Source organism: Corella eumyota, chromosome 2 (assembly GCF_963082875.1).
Source record: "Corella eumyota chromosome 2, kaCorEumy4.1, whole genome shotgun sequence".
NCBI classification, from domain to species: domain Eukaryota; kingdom Metazoa; phylum Chordata; class Ascidiacea; order Phlebobranchia; family Corellidae; genus Corella; species Corella eumyota.
In genome coordinates this window covers 3,663,487-3,685,698 of record NC_137491.1, presented here as the reverse complement: position 1 = coordinate 3,685,698, position 22,212 = coordinate 3,663,487, and the positions used below count along the sequence as shown (strand labels likewise).

General features: G+C 28.9%; 1 protein-coding gene across 1 annotated transcript; it reads right to left on the bottom strand.

Moving 5' to 3' along the window:
• Nucleotides 1-661: 661 nt before the first annotated feature.
• LOC145741402 (pro-cathepsin H-like) lies at nucleotides 662-14,121 on the bottom strand. The gene is made up of 12 exons (XM_082558991.1): nucleotides 14,078-14,121; nucleotides 13,802-13,960; nucleotides 7,327-7,373; nucleotides 4,918-4,962; nucleotides 4,641-4,775; nucleotides 4,012-4,187; nucleotides 3,613-3,761; nucleotides 2,879-2,960; nucleotides 2,387-2,455; nucleotides 1,761-1,867; nucleotides 1,100-1,228; nucleotides 662-734 (listed from the first exon to the last, which is right to left on the bottom strand). The coding sequence occupies exons 1-12, from the start codon at nucleotides 14,119-14,121 to the stop codon at nucleotides 662-664; spliced, it is 1,215 nt and encodes a 404-aa protein (XP_082415117.1).
• Nucleotides 14,122-22,212: the final 8,091 nt, after the last annotated feature.

Below are 22,212 nucleotides of genomic sequence, written 5' to 3'. Positions count from 1 at the left end.
AGTTTAAAAAAAACGTTGGAATTTCACCGTTTGTGACGTCATAAAACTAGAACAGCAGATGCCTGAGGTTGAGAAAAGCCAGGTATTCGAGAATTTACCTCCTGTTCTGGAACTGACAGCTAGTTGTTAGGTTTAGTTTGACGTAAAGCAGGCCTTACCTTTTACTTATCAGGTAAAAGCATTCTTATCTTAACAATAAGTCAACTGATTTTTTAGACTAAGTGGTTGTATGTACGAAGCCTAATTACAATTCTAAATAATTGTAATTTAAAAAAGGCCAATATTAAATATTATCGTTAAACTTTTGAAATTTACTTAAAAAAAAAATTTATTGTACTTAAAATTGCCATACTTTTTCACTGTTGTGTTTAAAATGTAGAAATAATAAACAACATAAGATTGATTTAATAAAATTTTAATTTTAACATTTAAGTTTTAACAGTTCAAAAGTAGTTACATATTATTACTATATTTATTAGCTTTAAATTAATTGTTAAAATTTTTTTATATAAATGCATAAGAATCTATTTACAATATTGCACATGACCCGTACTCAAAAAACACTAAAGATAAAAATCATAAAAGGAATGAAAAATGTACAGAATAATCATAAAAAAATATTGATTAATTTTTAAATGTTTTATATTTAAACCGATGGATTTTATTCAACTACTGGATAAGAAGCACATGTTGCTAACCCGCACATATTAACTCCCCTTTCGATCATAAAGTACCTAAAAATTAAGAGTAAAATCAAATTTATTTGCCAGCTATTTAAAATCTAAATATGGGTAAATAAAAAAACGGTGCAAAATCATTCATGCTTTGGTGACAGTAAGTTAAGATTAGAATGTGCCAATTATGTTTTATAAATTTTACTATAAATAGAGACATCATGCGGCCATTATTACAAAACTTTAAAATTTTTATTCCAAACAAAAAAACAACTTATTTTAAAATTTATACTCCCTTTTTAATTTTAACGATACTCATAAATATAAAAACAAATTCAAGGTTTAATTTACTACACTACTTCTATTTAACCCCACTAGTTTTTACTTAAATTAAAAATACGATTACAAAAATTAACAAATGTTACCCTTCCATTCCCCAATCTGCCCCCCACGAGTTTTTAACGATCCAATATTTCATCCCATTCTCGTCAGTCCCATAACCAACCACTAAAACGGCATGATTGACTTGGTTGGGGGATGTCCCACATTTTGGGCTAATTTAAAACAAAAATGATAAAATATTATTGATGATAGAACATCAAGTTACAGTCTTTGCTCGACTTGTGGTATTAAAAAACCATAAAAGTTGTAGTGCGAAATATTTAATGTGTTGCGACCCTGTTACGATTAACGTGTTTTTAATAATAACCTTCCAAATCAATAAAAATTGCAAAAAAATGACTGTGTCTTTTTTGTTTGGCTAAATAGTAATTCACACAACAAGATAAAAATATAAATACTTTTGAAAAAGTAAGTTATATTGTTGTGGTGCGACTATATTACCCCCTTAATCATGGTAACTGCTCGGTTAAAATCGTAAAAAACAGTAAATTATAATGACACAACGCTTTTACATGAAATGATAATTTAATTAAATTGTAGTGATTACAACAAGGTATAAAAATTAGTATTTGAAAGAGTTACTTTTAAAATTGTTTTGGCGCACAAAGTTACATAAGTTGTGACTCTATAATGCCCTATTACTTTTATTGGTCTTGATAAGTTTAAGTTGCAGAAATTACGAACCTTGAATAAACCCCGGATTTGTAATGTTGAAAATCTTCTGTAACTTGAAAAGCAATACTGACTGGGTTCTTAAACGCCACAGCATCAACAATTTCATGTTCAGCATCCTATAAAATGTTAACTTTTAAACAATTTTAAAAAAAGTAGAAATAATATATATTGTAATTTAATGTATGTTTACTGGCAGCGTAGTCTAGTTGTAAAAACACTAACTACACCACCACGAGGTCGTGGGTTCAATCTCCACTGCTCTCGTGCTGTAGCGCCCTTATGTAAGGCGCTATAAACGATATAAACTCTTGCTAGCCAAGACTTAATCAGCAGCATAATTATCGGGCAATTATAATCTATATAATATTCCAAATTGCCACAGGTAACTCGAGACTGGGTCGGAGTAGCTTATGGTACTCTATGTTTAGGTCGCGCATTCGGCCTTTCCACATTGAGGATAAAGATATATAAAAAAAATGTAGAAAATAGGTTTTTAAGCCTAAATGATATATTTCAACATGCTTTAATGAAATAACTTACACACTTGTTTTAACATTATATTTTGTTGAGCAGTCTTAAGTAAAATCTATGTAAGTTTTTTACGCATTTAATTTGTAAATAGTCAATGTAGTTACCATAGTAATATTGACAACTTGTTTAACGAAAGCTGCTGCCTTTGATTCATCAAATTTACAAACTCCTTTCTAGAAAAATTAAAAAAAATTAAAAAATATATAGTATATTATTATATTTTATTGTTGCGCATTTAAACAATACCCTAAATAAAAATTCAACATTTTTATTTACCGACAGAGTGGTGCCATTTGTTTTCACTACATGGTTCTGGGTTTGACCCCTTTCTGGGTTTGACCCCTATTGCTCTCATGCTGAAGCGCTCTTAAGTAAGGCGATATAAACGGTATAAACTCCTGTTGCTAAGCCAGCACTTAATCAGCAGTTTATTTATCAGGTAATTATAATTTATGATATCCCAAACTGCTAAAGACAACTCAAGACTGGGTTGGGTTAACTTATGTTACTCTATGTTCAGATCATATAGTCGAAGAACAAATAAGTGTAAAAAAGAAAACGTTAAGACGATTTTTATAATAGTGACGAGGCTTTACCTTTCCTAGATATGGATAACCTGCTTCGGTCATTAACCCAGGATTATATTTGATATATTCAAAGGCTTGACTAGGCAGGCCCCTATATAAACAATAAAAATGTTGTAAAATGCAGAACTGTGCAGTAAGTCAATATATCTACCTTTTTAACGAGAACATAAAACTGTAAGTATTATCGATGTTCAGTTCAACATTTTAATATTTCTAAGTTAACGAACAAAACAACTTTATATTTAAAAAAATAATAATTTATTAAAAAATTTTTAATATCAAAAACACTTAGACTGAGAATAAAAGTTATAACAGTTTGTTATACAGTAACTGAACTATTAGTCTTACGTTGGCATGTAATTAACCTTATAACATTGCCAAACACAACCTGTTAGCCTGCTGGTTGGGATTTGGGTTTGGCTAAAATAAGTACATGGCTACCGCCTACCTAAGAGCGCTACAACACGAACACACTAAATTTCCAACTTAGAACCATAAATGGTGTTATAAAGTGTTCTAACTACTATATAACAATGCGGAGTGTTTACGTGATTTTAAGTTTAAACACAAGATTGAAATCATTTCAACAAGAATTATAATCAATAATATCTTAAACCGCCAAAGACAACTTGAGACTAAGTCAGGAAAACCGATGTTACTCTATGTTTAGGTCGTGAAGGCAATCTTCCCACATCAAGAATAAAAATATAAAAAAAAGTAATTTTTAAAGTTTAAATTTTTACCCTCCGCAGCCCTTGTTGTTAAAGTTTTGTGCACAATCAAGAAGTTGTTGTTCAGAAAGTGAAGTAAGAGGATGTCCAGCTTTGTGGATAGCAGTTGTTGATTCCAAGCATCCAGTGGTGGAGAACGTCCAACAACTTCCACATTTACCCTGTGTTTTATAATAACTTTACCACATGTTTGACTATATTTAATAAAGAGACTTTTCCATATAAAATTGTATGCATTTTAAACAGTTATTTGCATTTTTTGAGGTAAACAACACTATAGCACAACCCAGTATAGATTAAAATTGAAAACAAGTATTTATTGTAACTTCAGTACAAGAAAATAAAATGAATATAATATAAATATTTTTTATCCTTATCAAGTAAAAAGTAATCGGGTTTTTTAGTTCTTACTTGGTTCTTAACTTTGGTTACAAACTTTCCATCTCTTCTCCAATCTTTGTGCTCCGGTGGATCTTGATTACCCGACATCACGTGATTGCCACGTGTTGCGCTGCAGTTTTGCGCCACCATAAGGTAGGTTCGTGAAAACTCTTCGAATGACATCTCGGAAAATTTGTTAAGTCCCACTAAAATTTAAAAAAATTAAGATTAAAAAAGTTCAAGCGATAGGGTTTGTATTATGTCTAGCGTTTTATGTTTGATGCTATTTATTAATTTTATTCTTTAAAAGATTTTTTTGGTAATGTCGCGAGCCTGAAGGTTCCTGGTTCGAACCGCGCCAAAACCACACTATTTGACCTCGATTTTAGAGTTTACAGGTAGCTTAAACACTTTTTAGTAGCATACTATTTAATTAAATACGTAAAACTTATCATATTAATGCAATGCAAAAAAAGCTCACAGCAGTGAAAAGAAAACCAGGCATTAGAACCTTGGCCAAGTTAACTTTTATAACCCGAACTGTAAAAGCAATAAAAATCTTACTCTAATCCTTGTGTTATGATAATACCTAGTGTATTTTATTAACTTGCAACGCTGTTAGTTTAATTACAAATTACTCTTTTTTAACTAAAACTTACTTTGCCAGGTTAGTTGGTTGTGAGTTTGAATTCGCTTCAAGTTGTGAGCAAAATTGTTCATTTTTTGGGTTCTCTTATGCTCGGGGTGGGCAGTCACATTAAATTCTTTAGTCCATGTTTTGTAGTAAGCCAACTCTATAATAAAAAAAATATTTTAACATCGATTATTTCATTAAAATAAGCGCCTAAAACATTAATATATTTCTATCTACTGGCACTTAAGTTTTAATAAGTATTTTAGTTATATAATTAATGACAAAACAAAATTGTATATTACCTTTATGATCTAAGTTATTCGGTAAAATCACAGTTCTTTCATAACCTGAAACCAAAGCCAAAATAACCAGAAAAATACAAATTAAAAGCTTCATGATAAACAATGTAACCTACTTTGATATCTATTTCTACAGAATAATTTAATATCGTTAAGTTGTTGGTAGTAGTTATAACATTGGTACGGTGGGGCGCATGTTGTTTGTTGTTAATAAGTAACTTGCATTGTTGCAAAAGAAGTTTTGTATGCAACGCTTAAATAAATACTATTATAGCATTATTTTTTGCTTTAGGACTCACAATGTGAAAACACGACTCTGCAGCTTAAACATAGGAATACTTGTATTACCTCGATCCAGTCTCAAGTTGTTTTTGACATTTGAATACAATAAACATATTGTATTGTCGCATAACTTGTCGATTGTTTTTAAAAATTCATGCTTAAAAAAGTAGTAAGTAAACTCAGGTTCTTATGAATTGACAGCCCTAATTGTTGAAAAAAATCCCTAATTGTTTATCGTTGTTAAAATGTTAAAAAGTAACTATACTAATTTTAATACAATAATTTTGATTTTGATTCGATTTTAAATCAGTATTTATTTAATAAATTCAAAATAAATAGATGACAAGTGTTAAGCTAGACCGATTAATGTTTACCATTTACCCCATGGCGCCCACTAACGGGTTAATGAATATAACTTTAAGGCGCCCACTAACGATTTTATAAAATTTCTTTTCGTATATATCTTTATCCTGGATGTGGGAAAGTCGAATGCGCGACTTAAACATAGAGTAACATCGGTTATTCCGACCCAGTTTCGAGTTGCCTGTGGTAGTTTGGGATATTATTAATTATAATTGCCCAGTAATTATGCTGCTGATTAAGTGCTGGCTAAGCAGGAGTTCATACCGTTTATAGTGCCTTACTCAAGAGCGCTACAGCATGATACCAGTGGGGATTGAACCCACGACCTCATGAGTGGTGTAGCAAGTATCCTTATCACTAAACCGCGCTGCCGGTAACTAAAACTATAGATATAGTTTTTGAAAGCGAACAGTTTAATTAATTTTTCAATGTAAAAAATGTGCTTAATTCCATTTTATTAACTTCTGTTTCATTAGTTTCTACTCTAGTTGTTTCTTTTTATTAGTTTCTAACGCTTCATTTATATATTTACTAAATAGCATGTTCTAAACTAACAAACAACTAAGTTATAATTTTCTCAGTACAATGAAGCTCTGTTGTAATTTAAAGTGCCCCTTTTTGCTATGTACGTTTAATGGTGAAAAGATTAACAATAAATTAACAGCAAAATACAAACATATTGCACAAAAACAAATTCACTAACTCAACTGTATAAACAAAAATAACAATTAATATATTGTTTTGAACGAAACAAAAAATAGACTTAACACTTAATAAAAACAAGAAAAGTAACAATTAAAGTATGGCAGTCTTATAATTAATAATTAGTTGCATATATTACATTAATATGGATTGTAGGGTGATTATTAATATAAATTTTAAAAAAGGAAAATTTTAAGAGACGTTTTGTACAATCAAGCTAAAGTAGAATATATATACCCAAACAAAGCCATAATTTAAGCTAAATTGTTGTTATTTATAATTTTTTTTTAAGCAAAATACAAATATATGGCTTTTTAGGCTCTTAGAAATATATACAAATATAAGGCTTTTTATTGGCTTCATTCCTATATAGACGTTGGCTTCATTCCTATATATAAACAATTTTTTTTATTCTGTCATACCTGTATTTTATGCATTATTTAAAAAACTTATAAGTCTACACATTACGTTGTAAGCAATACGTTTTGCAAAATTAAGTACAGTTATATCTGATATATTAGTCTTGACATAGAGTTACCAATCTGTATATGTCTTAAGTTTAGGTTGCAATTAATCAATAATTTTGCCATTAAATAAATCATAAACTAATTTTTAAACATGTTTAATGTGTTGCCAAAATAATTACCAAAAAATATAATCCATGTTTTATATCATCAAGGATTTGATTTACACCTCCCTCGGCAAAGTCTTCTGTAACTTCACCCCGATAAATTATTTCTCTTTTTAAGTAAACTCGAACTAGGATACTATTACCTATAGAGTAGTGAAAAACAGTTAAACCCAAATATAGAAACATGATTTTTTCTTAATTCGATTGTTATTAAAATTAAAAAAATTAAAATTTAATTTAATATATTGCATGTTAAGTATAAAATTAAAATTAAAAAAATATACTTTTAATAGATATGCATATTTTGTTATAAACTAAAATCGTTATTACCCTTTTTTATATATCCTAAAGGTCACCGAAAATTAAACACCTGACTTAGTTAACTAAACACTAAGTTTTTAGCAGTTAACCTAACTATCGACAGCGAATCTTACCTTCAATTGGTGGAATGTGGTTAAAAGCGTTGCTGGTCAACTGTCCCCTAAAAATTACAATTTTAAAAACAAGTTTTTGAGCCCTATATTATTAACAATGCAAAAAAGTAACAATTTTGTACCTGCTTATACGAATGAAGAACTGAATGGAAAAATTTTTTTCCCTTTGAAGAATTCCCCTTCTAAAATAGTCACGAAACTCCTCCCACTAAAATTAAAACAATGTGTTTACATGTTATGTTACAACTAATTCTGATTTGTGGACGACAACCATAACTAACATCTATTTTACATGGTCAAAGTTTCCGCGCTTTTTTTTATGCATATGTACAAAACACATTGCTTAATTTTATGAATTCGGTATTACAAAAAATATATATCTTTATCCTTGACGTGGGAAGGTCGAATGTGCGACTTAAACATAGAGTAACATCAGTTACTCCGACCCAGTCTCGAGCTGCTTGTGGCAGTTTGGGATATTATATAGATTATAATTGCCCGAGAATTATGCTGCTGAATAAGTGCTGGCTCAGCAGGAGTTTATACCATTTATGGCGCCTTACTCAAGAACGCTACAGCATAACAGCAGTGGGGATTGAACCCACGACCTCATGGTGGTGTAGCGAGTGTTCTTACCACTACATCACGCTGCCGGTTAAAATTTGGTTACAGTTGTAAAAAACATAAACTAAGATATTTCATTTACACAAAACAAAGTGATTTATTGCTAGAAAAGTATGTTTAAAACAAAGTAGTGATATAATACAAAAAACTAGGTGGCAAATATTTATCAATATTTTTAACTTTAAAACCTGAAAAAGTTCTTTTACGCGAAGTTGCGTTTTAAATATGCATTATTAAAAACAGTTTAAATCATATTATATAGCATTATGGTCAAGCTAATTAAATTAGTAAGTTTTTTATGTCGTTAAAAATGCATTTCTTATTTAACTCGAATAAGATATATTATAAAATTAATAGTTAGTTAATATTTGCATTTAAATATGCTATTTTATAAAATTAATAGTTAAATTAATTAAGTAACCTGTTCGTCTTGGCCAAATAACCCCAAGATAACATCATTAGATTGAATTGATTCACGACTCATCACTTTGCAATTTATCACTTGCAATTTATTTAACAAAAACTTCATGAAATTTTTTAGGCCTTTTGTTTTATTAAAAATGATAAAAAGTAGCAACTTTTATTATTTTAATATATTACTAAACGCCCCTTGGTGCCGCTAAAGAGTCATAATATCCCCCCTCTATTACTAAACGCCCCTTGGTGCCGCTAAAGAGTCATAATATCCCCCCCCTCTATTGCTAAACGCCCCTTGGTGCCGCTTGGTGCCTTGGTGCTTGCTTGGTGCTTGGTGCTTGGTGTTGGTGCTTGGTGCCGCTTGGTGCTTGGTGCCCCGTTGATTTGTTCAACACACCTTAAGCATTTCACTTTATCTTTGTAAAAGTTTAACTTTGAGCACTCGGTAAAAATATTCACAATTTTAATTATACCATTAAACTTCAGATTTTTATAAAAATTTTATACCTATGAATTATTTTACTTGATTTTGTGTTATTTAAATAAACATTTTTATATTCTTTGTTTTTTGTTATATACTGTTTATTTTAAATACCCTATTGTCATTCATTATTAACAATAATTAAAAAGTTTATCTTAATTTACGATTACCTGTAAAATATTCTTTTCTTCTTTGATTTAACAATTTTGTAAAACATTCTTGAAAGGTTTTCAGGTATTTTTTAAATAAATTTTTTAGTTATTAAATAAATTAATTTCATTAACTTTTTTATTTTTTCTAATTTAGAAGCTAATATTATAAAATAGAAATAAGAAATAATAACTGATCACTGTTACTAACAAACTCAAATCATCAATCTCTCAGGTTTTTTTTGTTACCCTGTTTTTGTTTGCATTTATGTGCAATTTCTTCGTTCGCTTTTTCTTGTGTGTACCTATGCTAAAGCTATTGACTTAGTTACATTCTGGCTAAGAAAAAAATTTTTAACGTTAATAATTAACGACGAATGAAAACGAATAGATGTTTGAAGAACCTTACAATAAATCACATAAATTTCAACATGCGATTTTTCTATTTAAAATCCATAAAACATTATTTTACACCAACGACTGTACTTTTTGTTGTTTTTTTTTTTGTTTTTCATGGCTGTTTTATTGAATTCAACCGTTGTTTTTCCATACCTATAAACATCAGCCTTTATAATTCTACGAAACTAACGAAATAGTTGCCATTACTATATTTGTACAAAATTATATTAACAAAATTACTTTTTCGATTAACTGTGCCCATGTTCCCGTTGGGTTATCACACAATGTGAATTTACACACAAACTTTAAAATACATGTTAGGTTATTAGTTTTGGCATTAAAATATGAATATTTTGAATGTTTATTTTGGCAGAAGAAAATCTATTAAGAACCAAGGGCAGTTTTACCAAACTTAGTTATTTAAAAATCGCTTGTAATTAATAAAAAGGATTAGAAGTAAACAATAAAAAAATCGTTCAATTCTGTATGTTCACCGTACAATACCTTTGGTGGCATTGCAATTCCAAAACTCGTTAAGTTAAATTTAACGATCTCGCTGATTCGTCAAAATTTAGATATAGCTATCTCGCTCTTAACTAAATATTACATCATATCCACAGGGGTTCTTTTATACTGTCGTTTTCATAATGACGGTAAAAACCCGTACGATTGTTATATTTTACGGTAAGAATGATGTTCAAGAACGCATTACTTGACAAAACAAAATATAGGTGTTTATACACTTGTTTTCACTTAAACAAATAAAATATTTTGTTTTTAACAACTTATAAAAAAATTGTACTAGAAAGCAACGCTGAAAGAGGAAACCATTTGTTGATATTATAGTCCACACATACATTTGCACCTTGTTAATATAAACTATTTTAAAATACATGTTTTACTTCTTTTTATTTTTTTTTATTTTGGTTTTTCGCGCATTGATAAAAGTAAATAATGAATACAATATACAATTAATATTACAACAATGCGACGGGAAAAAATGACAGAATCAATTTAATGATTTAATGCCAAAAGTATTAATGTTTACATGAAGATTTTAATTATTTTATGGCATGGTCACCAAAACCTTTACATTTATTAGGTTTATCAAAAGATAAATTAAATCCCTTATGACCGATAGATTAGTTAATAAATTTAAATACCAATATTAAGATATTTTTAAGCATTTATTTAGCTAGTATTTATGTAACGCAAAAATATTTTCAATGTTTCACATGGCAATAATCAAGGCAAAATACTCCTCGCTAAGTTAACAGACGGTAAATTCTACTCGCTAAATTTTGTGCTTTCTCGTTCGTTAAAAGTGACATTTTTTGTTTCGTGATACCGATTTTTTCGCTAAGTGACGTTTTCCCTCGCTAATGACGTAAAACTAACGAGATCGTTAACTTAATAAGTTTCGTAATGTCGCCCCTTGTGACATCACGAGATAAAAATTTTGAACACCCTGTTTACATGGACAATTTTTATATCGCTACTAATATCGGTATTTTTGACGTCACCGCAATTGTCGCGCATGTCTTAGTTTTGGTTCTGTTTACATGATATAAACAAAGCGGAACTTTAAAAGTAGTTAAAACGTCGATATTTTTAATTTGGCGCAAACTTTTGTCAACAAAGAAGACAGCTTTTAATTTACAACATTTAATTTAAGTTTAATTAAGCTTTTAAGAATACTCGAGAGATGGAAAATCAAAGTAGGATAGAATTTAGTGTAATTATTACGGCTCAGTATGTAGTAAGCTGCATTTTGTTATTTATTCAATACCAAAAACGATGTAAATGTCGGCGAATAAAGTTTAGGCAACAGCGACGAATGCTAACTTAAAGAAAACTTTGTAAGCGCATAGGAAGGCCATGGACGCTGTCTAGGTATATGGTTAACAAAAACTTAACCAAAATTTTATTTAAATTTTTGAACAGTCACCAGCTGATTATTTTTGTAGTGTTTTACAACCTAGCTATATTTTTTGTTAGATCTTCCGATTTTTGGGAAAACGTGATTTCACGTTTTACCAATAGTCAGTGGGCTGAAAACTTTAGAATGACAAAGAAGGATTTAAAACATTACTTCTGTTTAAATTAAACAATCACGCTTATTTCAAAAATCAGTGCATGAATTCTTTCTTTTATTAAACGAATATAATAAATGATTTTGTTCTTCTACGTCTGTTTAATTAAGTTTAAATGTCGTCTTTTATGCCACCATTCTACAAAACTAACAAAATAGTAACCAAGTTGTAAACATTATATTTGTAAAAAAATATTTATCCTGATTAAAAATATTTTATTAAAAAAAATATTTAGCAAAAAAAATTTTTAAAAAAGTACAACAAACGGCTCAGAAAGGGCAAAAAAAAATATTTTTCTATGTCTGCCAGCGTATGAACTTACGACGATGAAGTTGTGCGTCAGGTGACTCGCGAGCATAGGAACTTTCCCTATTTACAATATTTGAACTGCAAATTTCGATAAGGTTTGGGACGTGTTTTGAGCTAACCGTAAACGCTTTGGGGGCGTGTCTGATTTATTCGTGAACGTTTTAGGGGCGTGTCTGAGCTATTATCATCACACCACCGGACTGTTCGTCAAGTTACTCAAATATACTTGGTGTTTTAAGACATTAAAGATTCTATAACCAATCGTGTGCGTGAAAAGAAATCTAAATTATAAAAAAAATAATATATAGAAACTTTTATAACCAAAAACTTGTGTTTAGTATTTTTTAGTGAAATACTTTATTAAACATAAATTTTTCTAGACAGTATGTGCTTAAAAAAATTAAAATATGCTAATTATTATAAAATTGTATTTAAATGAATAAAAAAAGTTAAGCCTGGAGTTATTATCCATTACCCTATTTACTTAGTTGGGGAAATACGGTAATGTAACGAAAAATATAGAACTAGGTAGTTTCTCTGTTCTAAACGACAAGCAAAGTCAATACATTCTTCGTCCTGTGTAAACACAAGCGATATCGAATGATCTCATCAAGCCAAGAGTTAAAAATAGAGGACTGAAAATATTATTATATTGTGCAGCCCGCTTTTAAAAAACAAGACGTCCGAATATTTAAAAGTAGTTTTACAATCAGAATAAATAAACTTAAATTAAAAACATTTTATTACTTGTTCAACAACCGAGAATAAAAAGAAAGTTTAAGTATTGTATAATTATTCTTAAACTTATTTTAATCTAAAACAACATGTTTTATATCCGCCACAAAGTTAAACTTTTGTCAAAATACGTGTCCAAACAAGTTTTTATTTCGTGTCGTTAAGCCTTTTTACCTTTTTACATGGGCGTTTAAGCAAGAAACAACGAAAATAAAGCTAGGGTTAGTGTTAGGTTTTACACATCTACCCATTGCACGTAGTGTTTACACTAGATATATTAACACGCAAGTTAAATATTGATTTAAACAGTGATTTAAACATTTTCAACAATAAACTTTACAATCAATGACGGGTTTACATAAAGTATATACTTTTTTTTTTTAATTCATCCAACTTTTGCCCCCAACGAAAATTTTCCAAATTGTTTGTTGGTTTCATAAATATACAAATCACTTTTAAATGGTGAAAAAAAACAAGCAAAAAAAGTGAAACTAAATTTCAAAAATAACAAATATACACAATATATATATATAATTGAAAAAAACAAAAACACGAATTCATGATATGTACATTTAATTTAAAATCTAGTTATTCCTTCTTCTTATTTTTAAAATTATCCGCGGATAAAGCTGTAATCAAATGGTAGAAATACAAAAAAAAAATTTTTGATGTTACTTTAAAGAAGTTTTTATATTTCTATTAATATGTGGACTGATATGACGGGTTCGAACAGTTTTTTTTTTATATCACCTTAAGGTGATATGTTTTATATTTTTTATTGGGGAAGGGTGTGTTGTTATGACGTGTTTTGAGCGATTCGTAAACGCTGGGCTCAATGGCGACGTCTTCGAACAGTTTTTTTTTTTTTTTTTTTTACGTCTTTGAACAGTTTTTTTTTTTTTTTCTGAGAATACATAAAAGCATTAAGGTAAATTAAACAAATTCATATCTTCGTATACTTTAAAACTGTCAAATCAAATCATGGGTGAATGTAAAAAATCTCAAAAAATAAACTAATAAAAAACACTATGGTTTTTCCATACATATATACATATATATACTTTTTATGTATAATTTAAAGACATGAGACATACTAGAAAATAAGTATCAATAGTATTAATTTTTTCACAGGGCATATAGAATTTAGATAAAAAATTAATCAGGACTTTGTTTCCCAGGATTCTACATCAGATTGCTCATTTTTAATATTTTTATTTTGGATAAGAGTTTTTTGTTTTATTTTTTCTTCTTCATTTTTCTCTTCCAACATTTGAACTCTTTGCTGAATTAAATTTGCTTTTTGGACATTGTTCTCAAGTTCTTCGAGAGTTGGAGGATCATTTCTTCTTTTTCTCAACCACGAATCCCATTCTGGAGTAACTTTAAAGGAGCTTCTTGTCCCAATGTCCGTTTTGGGTTCTACAAATCTATGATTTTTAGAAAAATATTTTAAGCCAAAAAAATAATTCTGAGGAGGAATTTCGTAATATGAATTGCCTTCTAAATCTTTTCCAGTGCAATTGCGGGCAGGTTTTAGTTTGTACCGTTCAGTTAGCAACGTAATAGTTCTTCTAAAGAAGCCTGACATTTTCTATGTTGTTACAACAAGTACGTTTATATGCTCACTAGTTTCTTGTTCTTATTTAGATATTTGCAATAGAAATAAAACTATTCCACCTCATTTTTTAAAACTTTCCGGGAACCACCGTTCGGTAAATACCCAAAATAATAGTGCGTCTTTGAACAGTTTGAAAGCAAATAGGGAGGACTTCTCTCTACTGCCTACCAACGGTTATACTTTAAGCAAAGCTGTAAAATAAATTTTCTTTTTTAATAAAGGCAGTGAAAGCATTATTTTGCCTCTAAATATTTTTTTAAATTTAAATTACCCCAATAATTTTGGGAAGTATATTTTAAAATTGAAGTGCTTTGTATTATACGTAAAAAAGTGTTTACTGCCTATGACGTATTGAACGTCTAAACAAAGTTTGCACACAAAGCCTCAAAAAAGTTATTTTTACTTTGTCCCCGATAAATAGATTTTTGTAAATTTAATAAAAACAAATTCATACAAGAATTTTTATGTTTTTAACTTATTATCATATATAGCAATTACATTTAATCAATAAACAGTACATCAATATTCATAATTTTTACTACTTTTCGAGTCTTTAAAAACTTCGAAACAGTTATCACGTGTTTCAGCTCGTGTAACAAGGTTCACCACATTACCGGACTGTTTGGTGAAAGCGAATAGGAAGGACTTCTCTCTACTGCCTACCAACGGTTATACTTCAAGTGAAGCTGTGAAATAAATTTACTTTTTTAATAAAGGAAGTAAACGCATTATTTTGCCTTTAGACTAACAAAATTTACATTTTTTTTTAAATTGATATTTCCCCAATAATTTTGGAAAGTATATTTTTCAAATTAGAAGGCTTTGTATTATAGGTAAAAAAGTGTTTACTGCTAATGTCTTAAAAAACTGAGCAAGCAAGCGTGAAAAATGACGTAAAAAACTGAGCAAGCGTGACATTTATAATAATACAAATCCCCAAAAATTGTTTTAATTTAATTTTAGAGAATTTAAATTATATTATTCTAAGTAAAATAATGCGTTTAGGAATAAAAATACGCCAGCGCTTGTAGCAAATTAAAAACTGCTGCAGTTTAAATCAACATAAAAAACTATATACATTTAAAAAATAAAGTGAGGTTATATGACTTTATCCACAATATACTACATATGCTTAAACATAGGAACACGTAAAAGTATAGGCAGTCAATATGTCTACATAAAGACTAAAATAAAAATATACAAAACTTATTAAACATCATATATAAAAATTTCCAAAATCGGTACAAATGAGTTATATAAATTTTACATTTTTATGAACTTAATTTGATATATTTGTTATGCTATTTTGTTGTAATACTGTTCTTGCAGGAGGAGTTCATACCGTTTATATCGCTTACTCAAGGACGCTACAGCATAAGAGCAGTGGTGATTAAACCTACGATCTCATGTTGGTGTAGCAAGTGTTCTTTCCATTACACCACGCTGCCGCTTCGCAGTTAAGCATTGTTAGGTTAGTTTAAAAAAATGTTTTTACCCTGCAACTACATTATAAGATTGTCAACGCTTAAATATATATGTTAATTAACTTAAATTTGTTTATTTAGTGCTTTAAATTTCGGCGCGCCGCCAATTGATTTAGTCTAAAGGATCAAGCTTAGACAAATTTACCATACTGGTTATTTCTGTACGAGTTCTTGTAGCATAACTTTTTTCGTTTTAACCACATATCAAATTATTTAATATTACTCTAATTTTAGTATTTTCGTTAATGTGTGTAAAATCTCATCAGAATTTTTTTTTATTATAAATACATAATAGAAAGTGCTTGAGCAAAATCTCAACGCTGAAGTTTAAAAGCTTTTTTTGGCATAAACTTTTTTATTTGGCAAGACTCTTTTTCCATATTATTTTAAACTGACAGGCTTCGTGTGACGTGTTTGAGCTATTCGTAAACACTGAATCCAAGGGCCAATAGTATGACTTTAATGTAAACCTACAACCTAGTGGCTCATATGCGATAATCGTTACACCATACTAACAAAATAACTAAAAAATTTATGTGACACAAATATAGATTTTGGAAGATCTTGATATTGTGACGTGCTTTAGCAGTCGGGCTCAAAAGCAAATATTTTATACAGATCTTTTTTTTTTACTCTTGACTTGTTTTATTTTAACATATTAAGTTACTAATTTGTTTTTCTATTTAATTTTTGTAATATGTTTTATTTTTTATCGGGTTTTGTGTCCTGAACGAATTGAAAGTTGTTGAATCCTCTGCTTATTTTCCCAACTACTATCGTATGGAGACAACAATCCTGACCGCGATGTGTTTTCCGCTGGAGGGGGTGTCACAGAATAGAGCGAGGACCTGACGTAACTTCTTTGTGACGTCATTGAGTCTTCTAGGTAGCTGAGTTTTTTTTTTAGAAAAAAGTTGGATTTTCGTAATTGTGCTTCTGTTTTTTGCGCTTTTTCGTTTATGCTTTCTTGTTTTGTTATCAAGTTTTTTAATTCCTGGATTCTTGAATTTTATTCATCCAACTTTTTTGGTGTTCATTTAAAATGATAACATTGTCAGATTGAACGTGCTTGCTTTTTGTTTTAACAACTGGTTTTTCTTCAAAATCAGAAGGAGATTTAAACATCCTTTCACTTGCACGAGCACTCTTGACTGTTCGTTGCGTTACTTCCAATTGATTTTGTTTCTTTTTGACTTTGTTTTTAGTGTATAAGATTTGTTGGTCAATTGTTTTAACATATTTTTCTAAACCATGATATTTTTCGGTTTGTGTTTTCAGTTCCGCCTGACATCGGTCGTAATGTTTTGTTCGCTTTTCAACGATTGCTTGTAGCCTATTATACTGAGCATTTAATTTCTCATTCTCCTTTAAAGCTCGATCTCGTTCCGTTAAAGACAGGTTCATCTTTAAACGAGCATGCTGGATTGCAATATCTCGGTTCTTACAAGCTAAATCAGGATCGGTTTGAATTTTACATCACGAGTAACTTTTACCCATTTCCGTCTCTCTTCCTCTATCTCGCGGTGCAATCGTTTTATCGCATCACGTAAGTCTTGTTTAATTTTAATATCCTTCTTTGCCCTTTCTTCCGACTTTCTGTATGCGATTCTCACTTTTTCCAATTCGTTCACAAGATATTTGTGAGCTTCTGATAAATCTTGGTTTCTGGATCTAGTTCGATATTCCCTGGAAACAATTCTGTCCTTCTCTTTACCAACTATTCCACGTTCAGTTTGGAGATCCATAAATTGCTCTTTAAACTTTTTTTCTTTGTCCTTTTTTATTTTTTTGCAGCTTAGCAGAATTTGATCTTTTTCCTTTTTAACTTGTTTAAAAGCTTCTCTAAACAAATCCCTTTGTTCTTCGACTTTTTATTCAGTTTTTTAGTTTCTTCGACCTCAATAGAAAGAGCTCGATACCTGCTAATGTAAATATCTCTCTGCGTAGTAAGCTTTCTGGCTTGGACCTTTTAGTCATTAATTGTTTTGTTGAGTTTAATTTGTTCCTGTTTTATGTTGGTTGATAATAGCAACCAGTCGTTTTTCTTCAGCATTGCAATTTTTCACCTCTTCCATAAGCTGTTTATTAGTTGTCTGTGATTCGCTTATATCTTGCCTTAGATTAGCGGTGTCAGTCGTTAAACCTTATAACTACAGTTAACCGGGTTTTTTTCTTCTTCTAAATTATCTGTACTGGTTGTAAGTTTTTCACTTCACTTGACATATTTATCACATTCTTCTTTTAGGTTAGTTGTGTTTTGAATCAGATTTTCCTTGTCAGTCGACAGATTTGTTATAGAATGTCGTAAATCTTTAATTTGGCCTTCCAATTCATGTTTCGATTGTTTAAAGGTATCTCGTTCTGCTTGAAGTCTTGTACAAGCTGCATAATATTTATCAGAATCGTCTAATATTGACCTGATATATTTTTCTCTTTTTTCAAAAAAAAAAATTGAACTTGTAATGTAATTAGCGTTTCCATGTGTCAGTTTTTGGAAATCTGTGATGTAAACATCTTTCATGTCAATTAAACTTTGTTTTTTGATGAAGTAGTCTATGAGTTTCATCATATTTTTCTCTCTCGAGCATATGGTAATATCTTTCATGCAATAAACTTGTTTCATTTTCAGCCTTTACGATTTCATCGAAAGAAGATTTAAGTTGAAAAGTTGCGGTTTGTGACCGGTCGTATAATCCTCGCAGTTGCTTTTCTGTTGCTTTTAAATCCTTATAAGTGTTTCTGATTTCTTCACATACAAACGATTTTTCATCTTTAAATTCCATTCTATACTGAAATAATTCACACAGATCTAACCCAATATCTCAGTAATTTAAAAGCTGCGCCCACTGGCGGTTAACATTTTAATATGAGCAAGCCTTTTATGTCTAAAATATTTCTATTGTAATAGATGTATAGAAGCAATTTAAAACAATGTATTCATAGACAGACTAAGTTTAAATTACACTTTAAACTTACAGACAGCAAACTAAGACTATTGAACTATTTAACATAAAACCTTACTTTACGTTTACACGGATTATTTTACAGCCTAAGCAAACAAATGAAAAATAATGAACACTTTTTACTACAGTTAAAACTTTATTTTAAAATACAACCAACAGAATATTTTAATTAATATTGAAAGGCAGAACAACAATATGAACTTTTTAAACAAACTTTGCCTTATTTAATAAAAACAATATTATTTAAATTTTTAAGCATTTTCAAATATCACCTATAAATACACCAACAGTTTTTATGAATAAATTTGTAAATATCTAATTTATTCATGTATAACCTTTTAAATATTTAAGCAACAATAATAATTGTATAGCAGTAATTTAACAAATTTGACACAAGAAACCAAATTATGATTAGAAACAAATATAAAAATCTTATTGCTAAGTAGGTATGGCTAACAAAATACCTGGAACCTGAAAGTTTGGCAGTTAATAATTACAATATTTACGATTAAATAGAAAAAGAGCCATGTGGAATTTCTCTGTTACATTATTACGATAGTAAATAGAACTAAGAACATAAAATATAGAACAACAAATAGAGAAAACAGCAAAAAAGTAAATTCCGTTCTGTTCTCTGTTGCTTCCTAAAAAGTAATAAATTTTAAATATTTTTAACATTTTATGCCTAAACCTTTAAAAAGAAGCCTATCAAAAATAAAAATATATCTGTTATAAATTAAGATGTATTCCGTAAACTTTTATATTTAAAATAATTTGCATTTGTTTAACATATTGTAACAAATGACGTAACAACTTAATTTGTCCTCAATTGATAAAGGCTGTTTTCTGTAAAATGGCTGTAAAAAACGATGTATAATCCCATTTTTGTACAAAAAATATTTTCTTTGTAAGTTTTTAACAACAGTTTTTTAAACAGTTTACTCGGTTTGCAGCCATTGAGTTAAAAGTTATTTTAAAATCGTAACAAAACAAATTATTTAAACGAAATATAAAAAGAGAAAAACATAATTAGGAAGTTTTATTTACTTTTTGTACAACAACCTAGTTAAGACAAACTAAGACGATAAAAAATTAGATACACCAAGATAAGTAATAAGTTAAAGTAACACTCATAAAAAAATAATATTAAAAACATACCACGTTAAAAAAGTGGGGGTTGAAATGGTTGAAATGGACACTTTTTATGGTCGTTTTACAGCTTACAGAATTTAATTAAAAAATTACAGCTTACAGAATTTAATTAACAATAGTAGTCAAACATAGTTAAAACAATTAAAAATTTTAAGGGCTTACGCAAAATATAGTTGTTTTTTTAATCCTAAAAAAAATAATATATTATTCTGTCATAGTTATTTTATGCTTTATTAATAATAAAATTTAGTGTTTAATCAAAAAATAAAAATTAAGCCATTTTAAACACATAGCAAAATATTGTAAAAATTAAGTTTAAAGGTATAAAAACATACAAGTTATAGCATGGAATTAGCAATTATTATATGTCTTAAAAAATGGGGCTTAGGCTTATAAAACTTGGTTTTACATCAAGATATATGTTGTTAATGTTAAACCGAGTTGTATGACACAAGCCCCACTTTTTAAACATATGTATTGGTAACTTAATGTTGTTTTTTTTTTAAAAATACTGCTTAGCCTAAAAAAATCGCTTTGCCTATGCGTTTACTAGCCATGGATCTTACAAGTCTAGCTGTCTAATGTTATACTTGGATTTGTCTTAATAAACAAGCTTTAGCAGTATTTTTACAAACAATAGTATTTTTACAAATTAATAAACAAACTTAGGTAGTATTAATACAAATTAAATTAAAATTTTTTTTTTGAAAATGACTAGAAATTGAACTAAAATTTGTTAACAGCATTTGTACTATTTACTAACTTTGTGTACTTAACCATTACGTAAGTTGTTTACAGATCTTATTTAAACTTTAAACTGTTATTAAAATATTTACCATGAAGTATAGCCCCCGACTAAAATCATCCAGGATTTGTTCCACAGCTTCCTCAATAAAGTCCTCCAACACCTCCCCTCGAAAGATGATCTCTCTCTTCAGGTAAACCTGAACTTGAATTCCGTCACCTTGGCAAATGAAAATACACGCATTAAACAAAGTACAACTTATAAAAAAAACAAAAAAACTAAAACAAACCAAAAACAATGTAATAGACTGAATCAAGCGGAAAATCTTTAACAGAAAAACAACAGAATTTAGTGAAACCCAATTTTAGTGAAACAAAATGAAATTAAAAAAAGTTAAAAATTATATTTAGTCCATCATTCTTATTGTATGTCAAACAACTTGACGTTAAAGCCTTCAATTAAATCTGTTTAAACTAAATTTGTTTTAATTGTTTCTTATTTCAAAAAAAGCTTTAAATATATCCTTTTAAAATTCGTTTTAAACATTTTTTTAAACCCCGTTTAAACATTTTTCAGCAAACAGATTGCTATATTTTTTATTACATAGGTTACTTAAGACATTTAAGACCTTTACTATGTTTTTTTAAATTTTATATAATCACTAATTCATTAGAACCTTTACTAGTTTTTTTTTAAATTTTTATACAATCACTAAATCTTACCTTCAATGAAAAGTCTTCCATTAGAAGCATGTTGAATCAACTGTCTTCTAAAATTTGTATATTTTTTACACCTTGTTATTAAAAAGTAAAAAGTAAAAATAATAATGTTTTACCTAAATCCGAATTGAAAAGACAAATGTTTATCTCCTTGCAGAATTCTGTTGGTGAGATGGTCACGAAAAGCATCCACCTAAAAATAAAATAAAAGGTTTATGTTAAGACTTATTCTAGTCTATGAAATAACATATTTCGTGCTTCTGCATTTGCAGAAAACAAATTTTTTATTAAATTTTGTTTTATAAATCCAAAATAAGCGTTGAAGACTTAAAATATTAACAGAAACTAAGCAAGTAGTAGGAGAAGTAAAAAATTTATTTCAATTTTTTAACTTCATTCCAATCAAGTTTTCTTAAAGTCAGACCACTTTAAAACATTTTTAATCGATGTTGATTTGTTTTACTTTTGAAACAGCGTTAAAAGAATAAAAAAGTGTTTGGGTTCTGAAAACTTGAACAAGGAACTTTCTTGCTTTGCATGTAACAACGCCCAACAAGTTTGTAATGTAACAACTGGCTACAAACAAGCTATTTTATTTAAAAAAAAGCAATAAAGAGTTAGATTGCTAAAAATTACGTTCAAAACCGAAATTTTAATAAAACACAAAAATCAATAACCAGTTTTTTAAAGTTAAACTTTGAGAGCAAATTTTTAGACACACTTTTATAAAAAAACTGTTTCAATTTTATTTTTTTAGCTTTATGCAAGCTGGTTAAAACAAGTTATTAATAATTTTTGCATTTTTTATTTAACTAGAACAAGATTTGTTATAAAAGTTTTATTTGGTTGTTGTAAAAACTAAAATCAAATATATTCTAGTATAAAGACACAAAAATATAATTGCTAATTAAATTTGATCAACGTGTTTTGTTAAAACCACCATTTTAAAAAACATTATCTTGTTATAACATGGTAAATTACATGGGCTATTATATGAA

Excerpts from the sequence above, each read along its gene's own strand:
- LOC145741402 (XM_082558991.1), bottom strand. The coding sequence starts at position 14,121 with ATGTCAGGCTTCTTTAGAAGAACTATTACGTTGCTAACTGAACG. Across the intron at positions 7,374-13,801 it reads ATTCAGCAAAGAGTTCAAAT|GGGACAGTTGACCAGCAACG; the intron begins GTTGGAAGAGAA and ends TGTAATTTTTAG. Across the intron at positions 2,961-3,612 it reads AACAACAAGGGCTGCGGAGG|GGGCCTGCCTAGTCAAGCCT; the intron begins GTAAAAATTTAA and ends TTGTTTATATAG.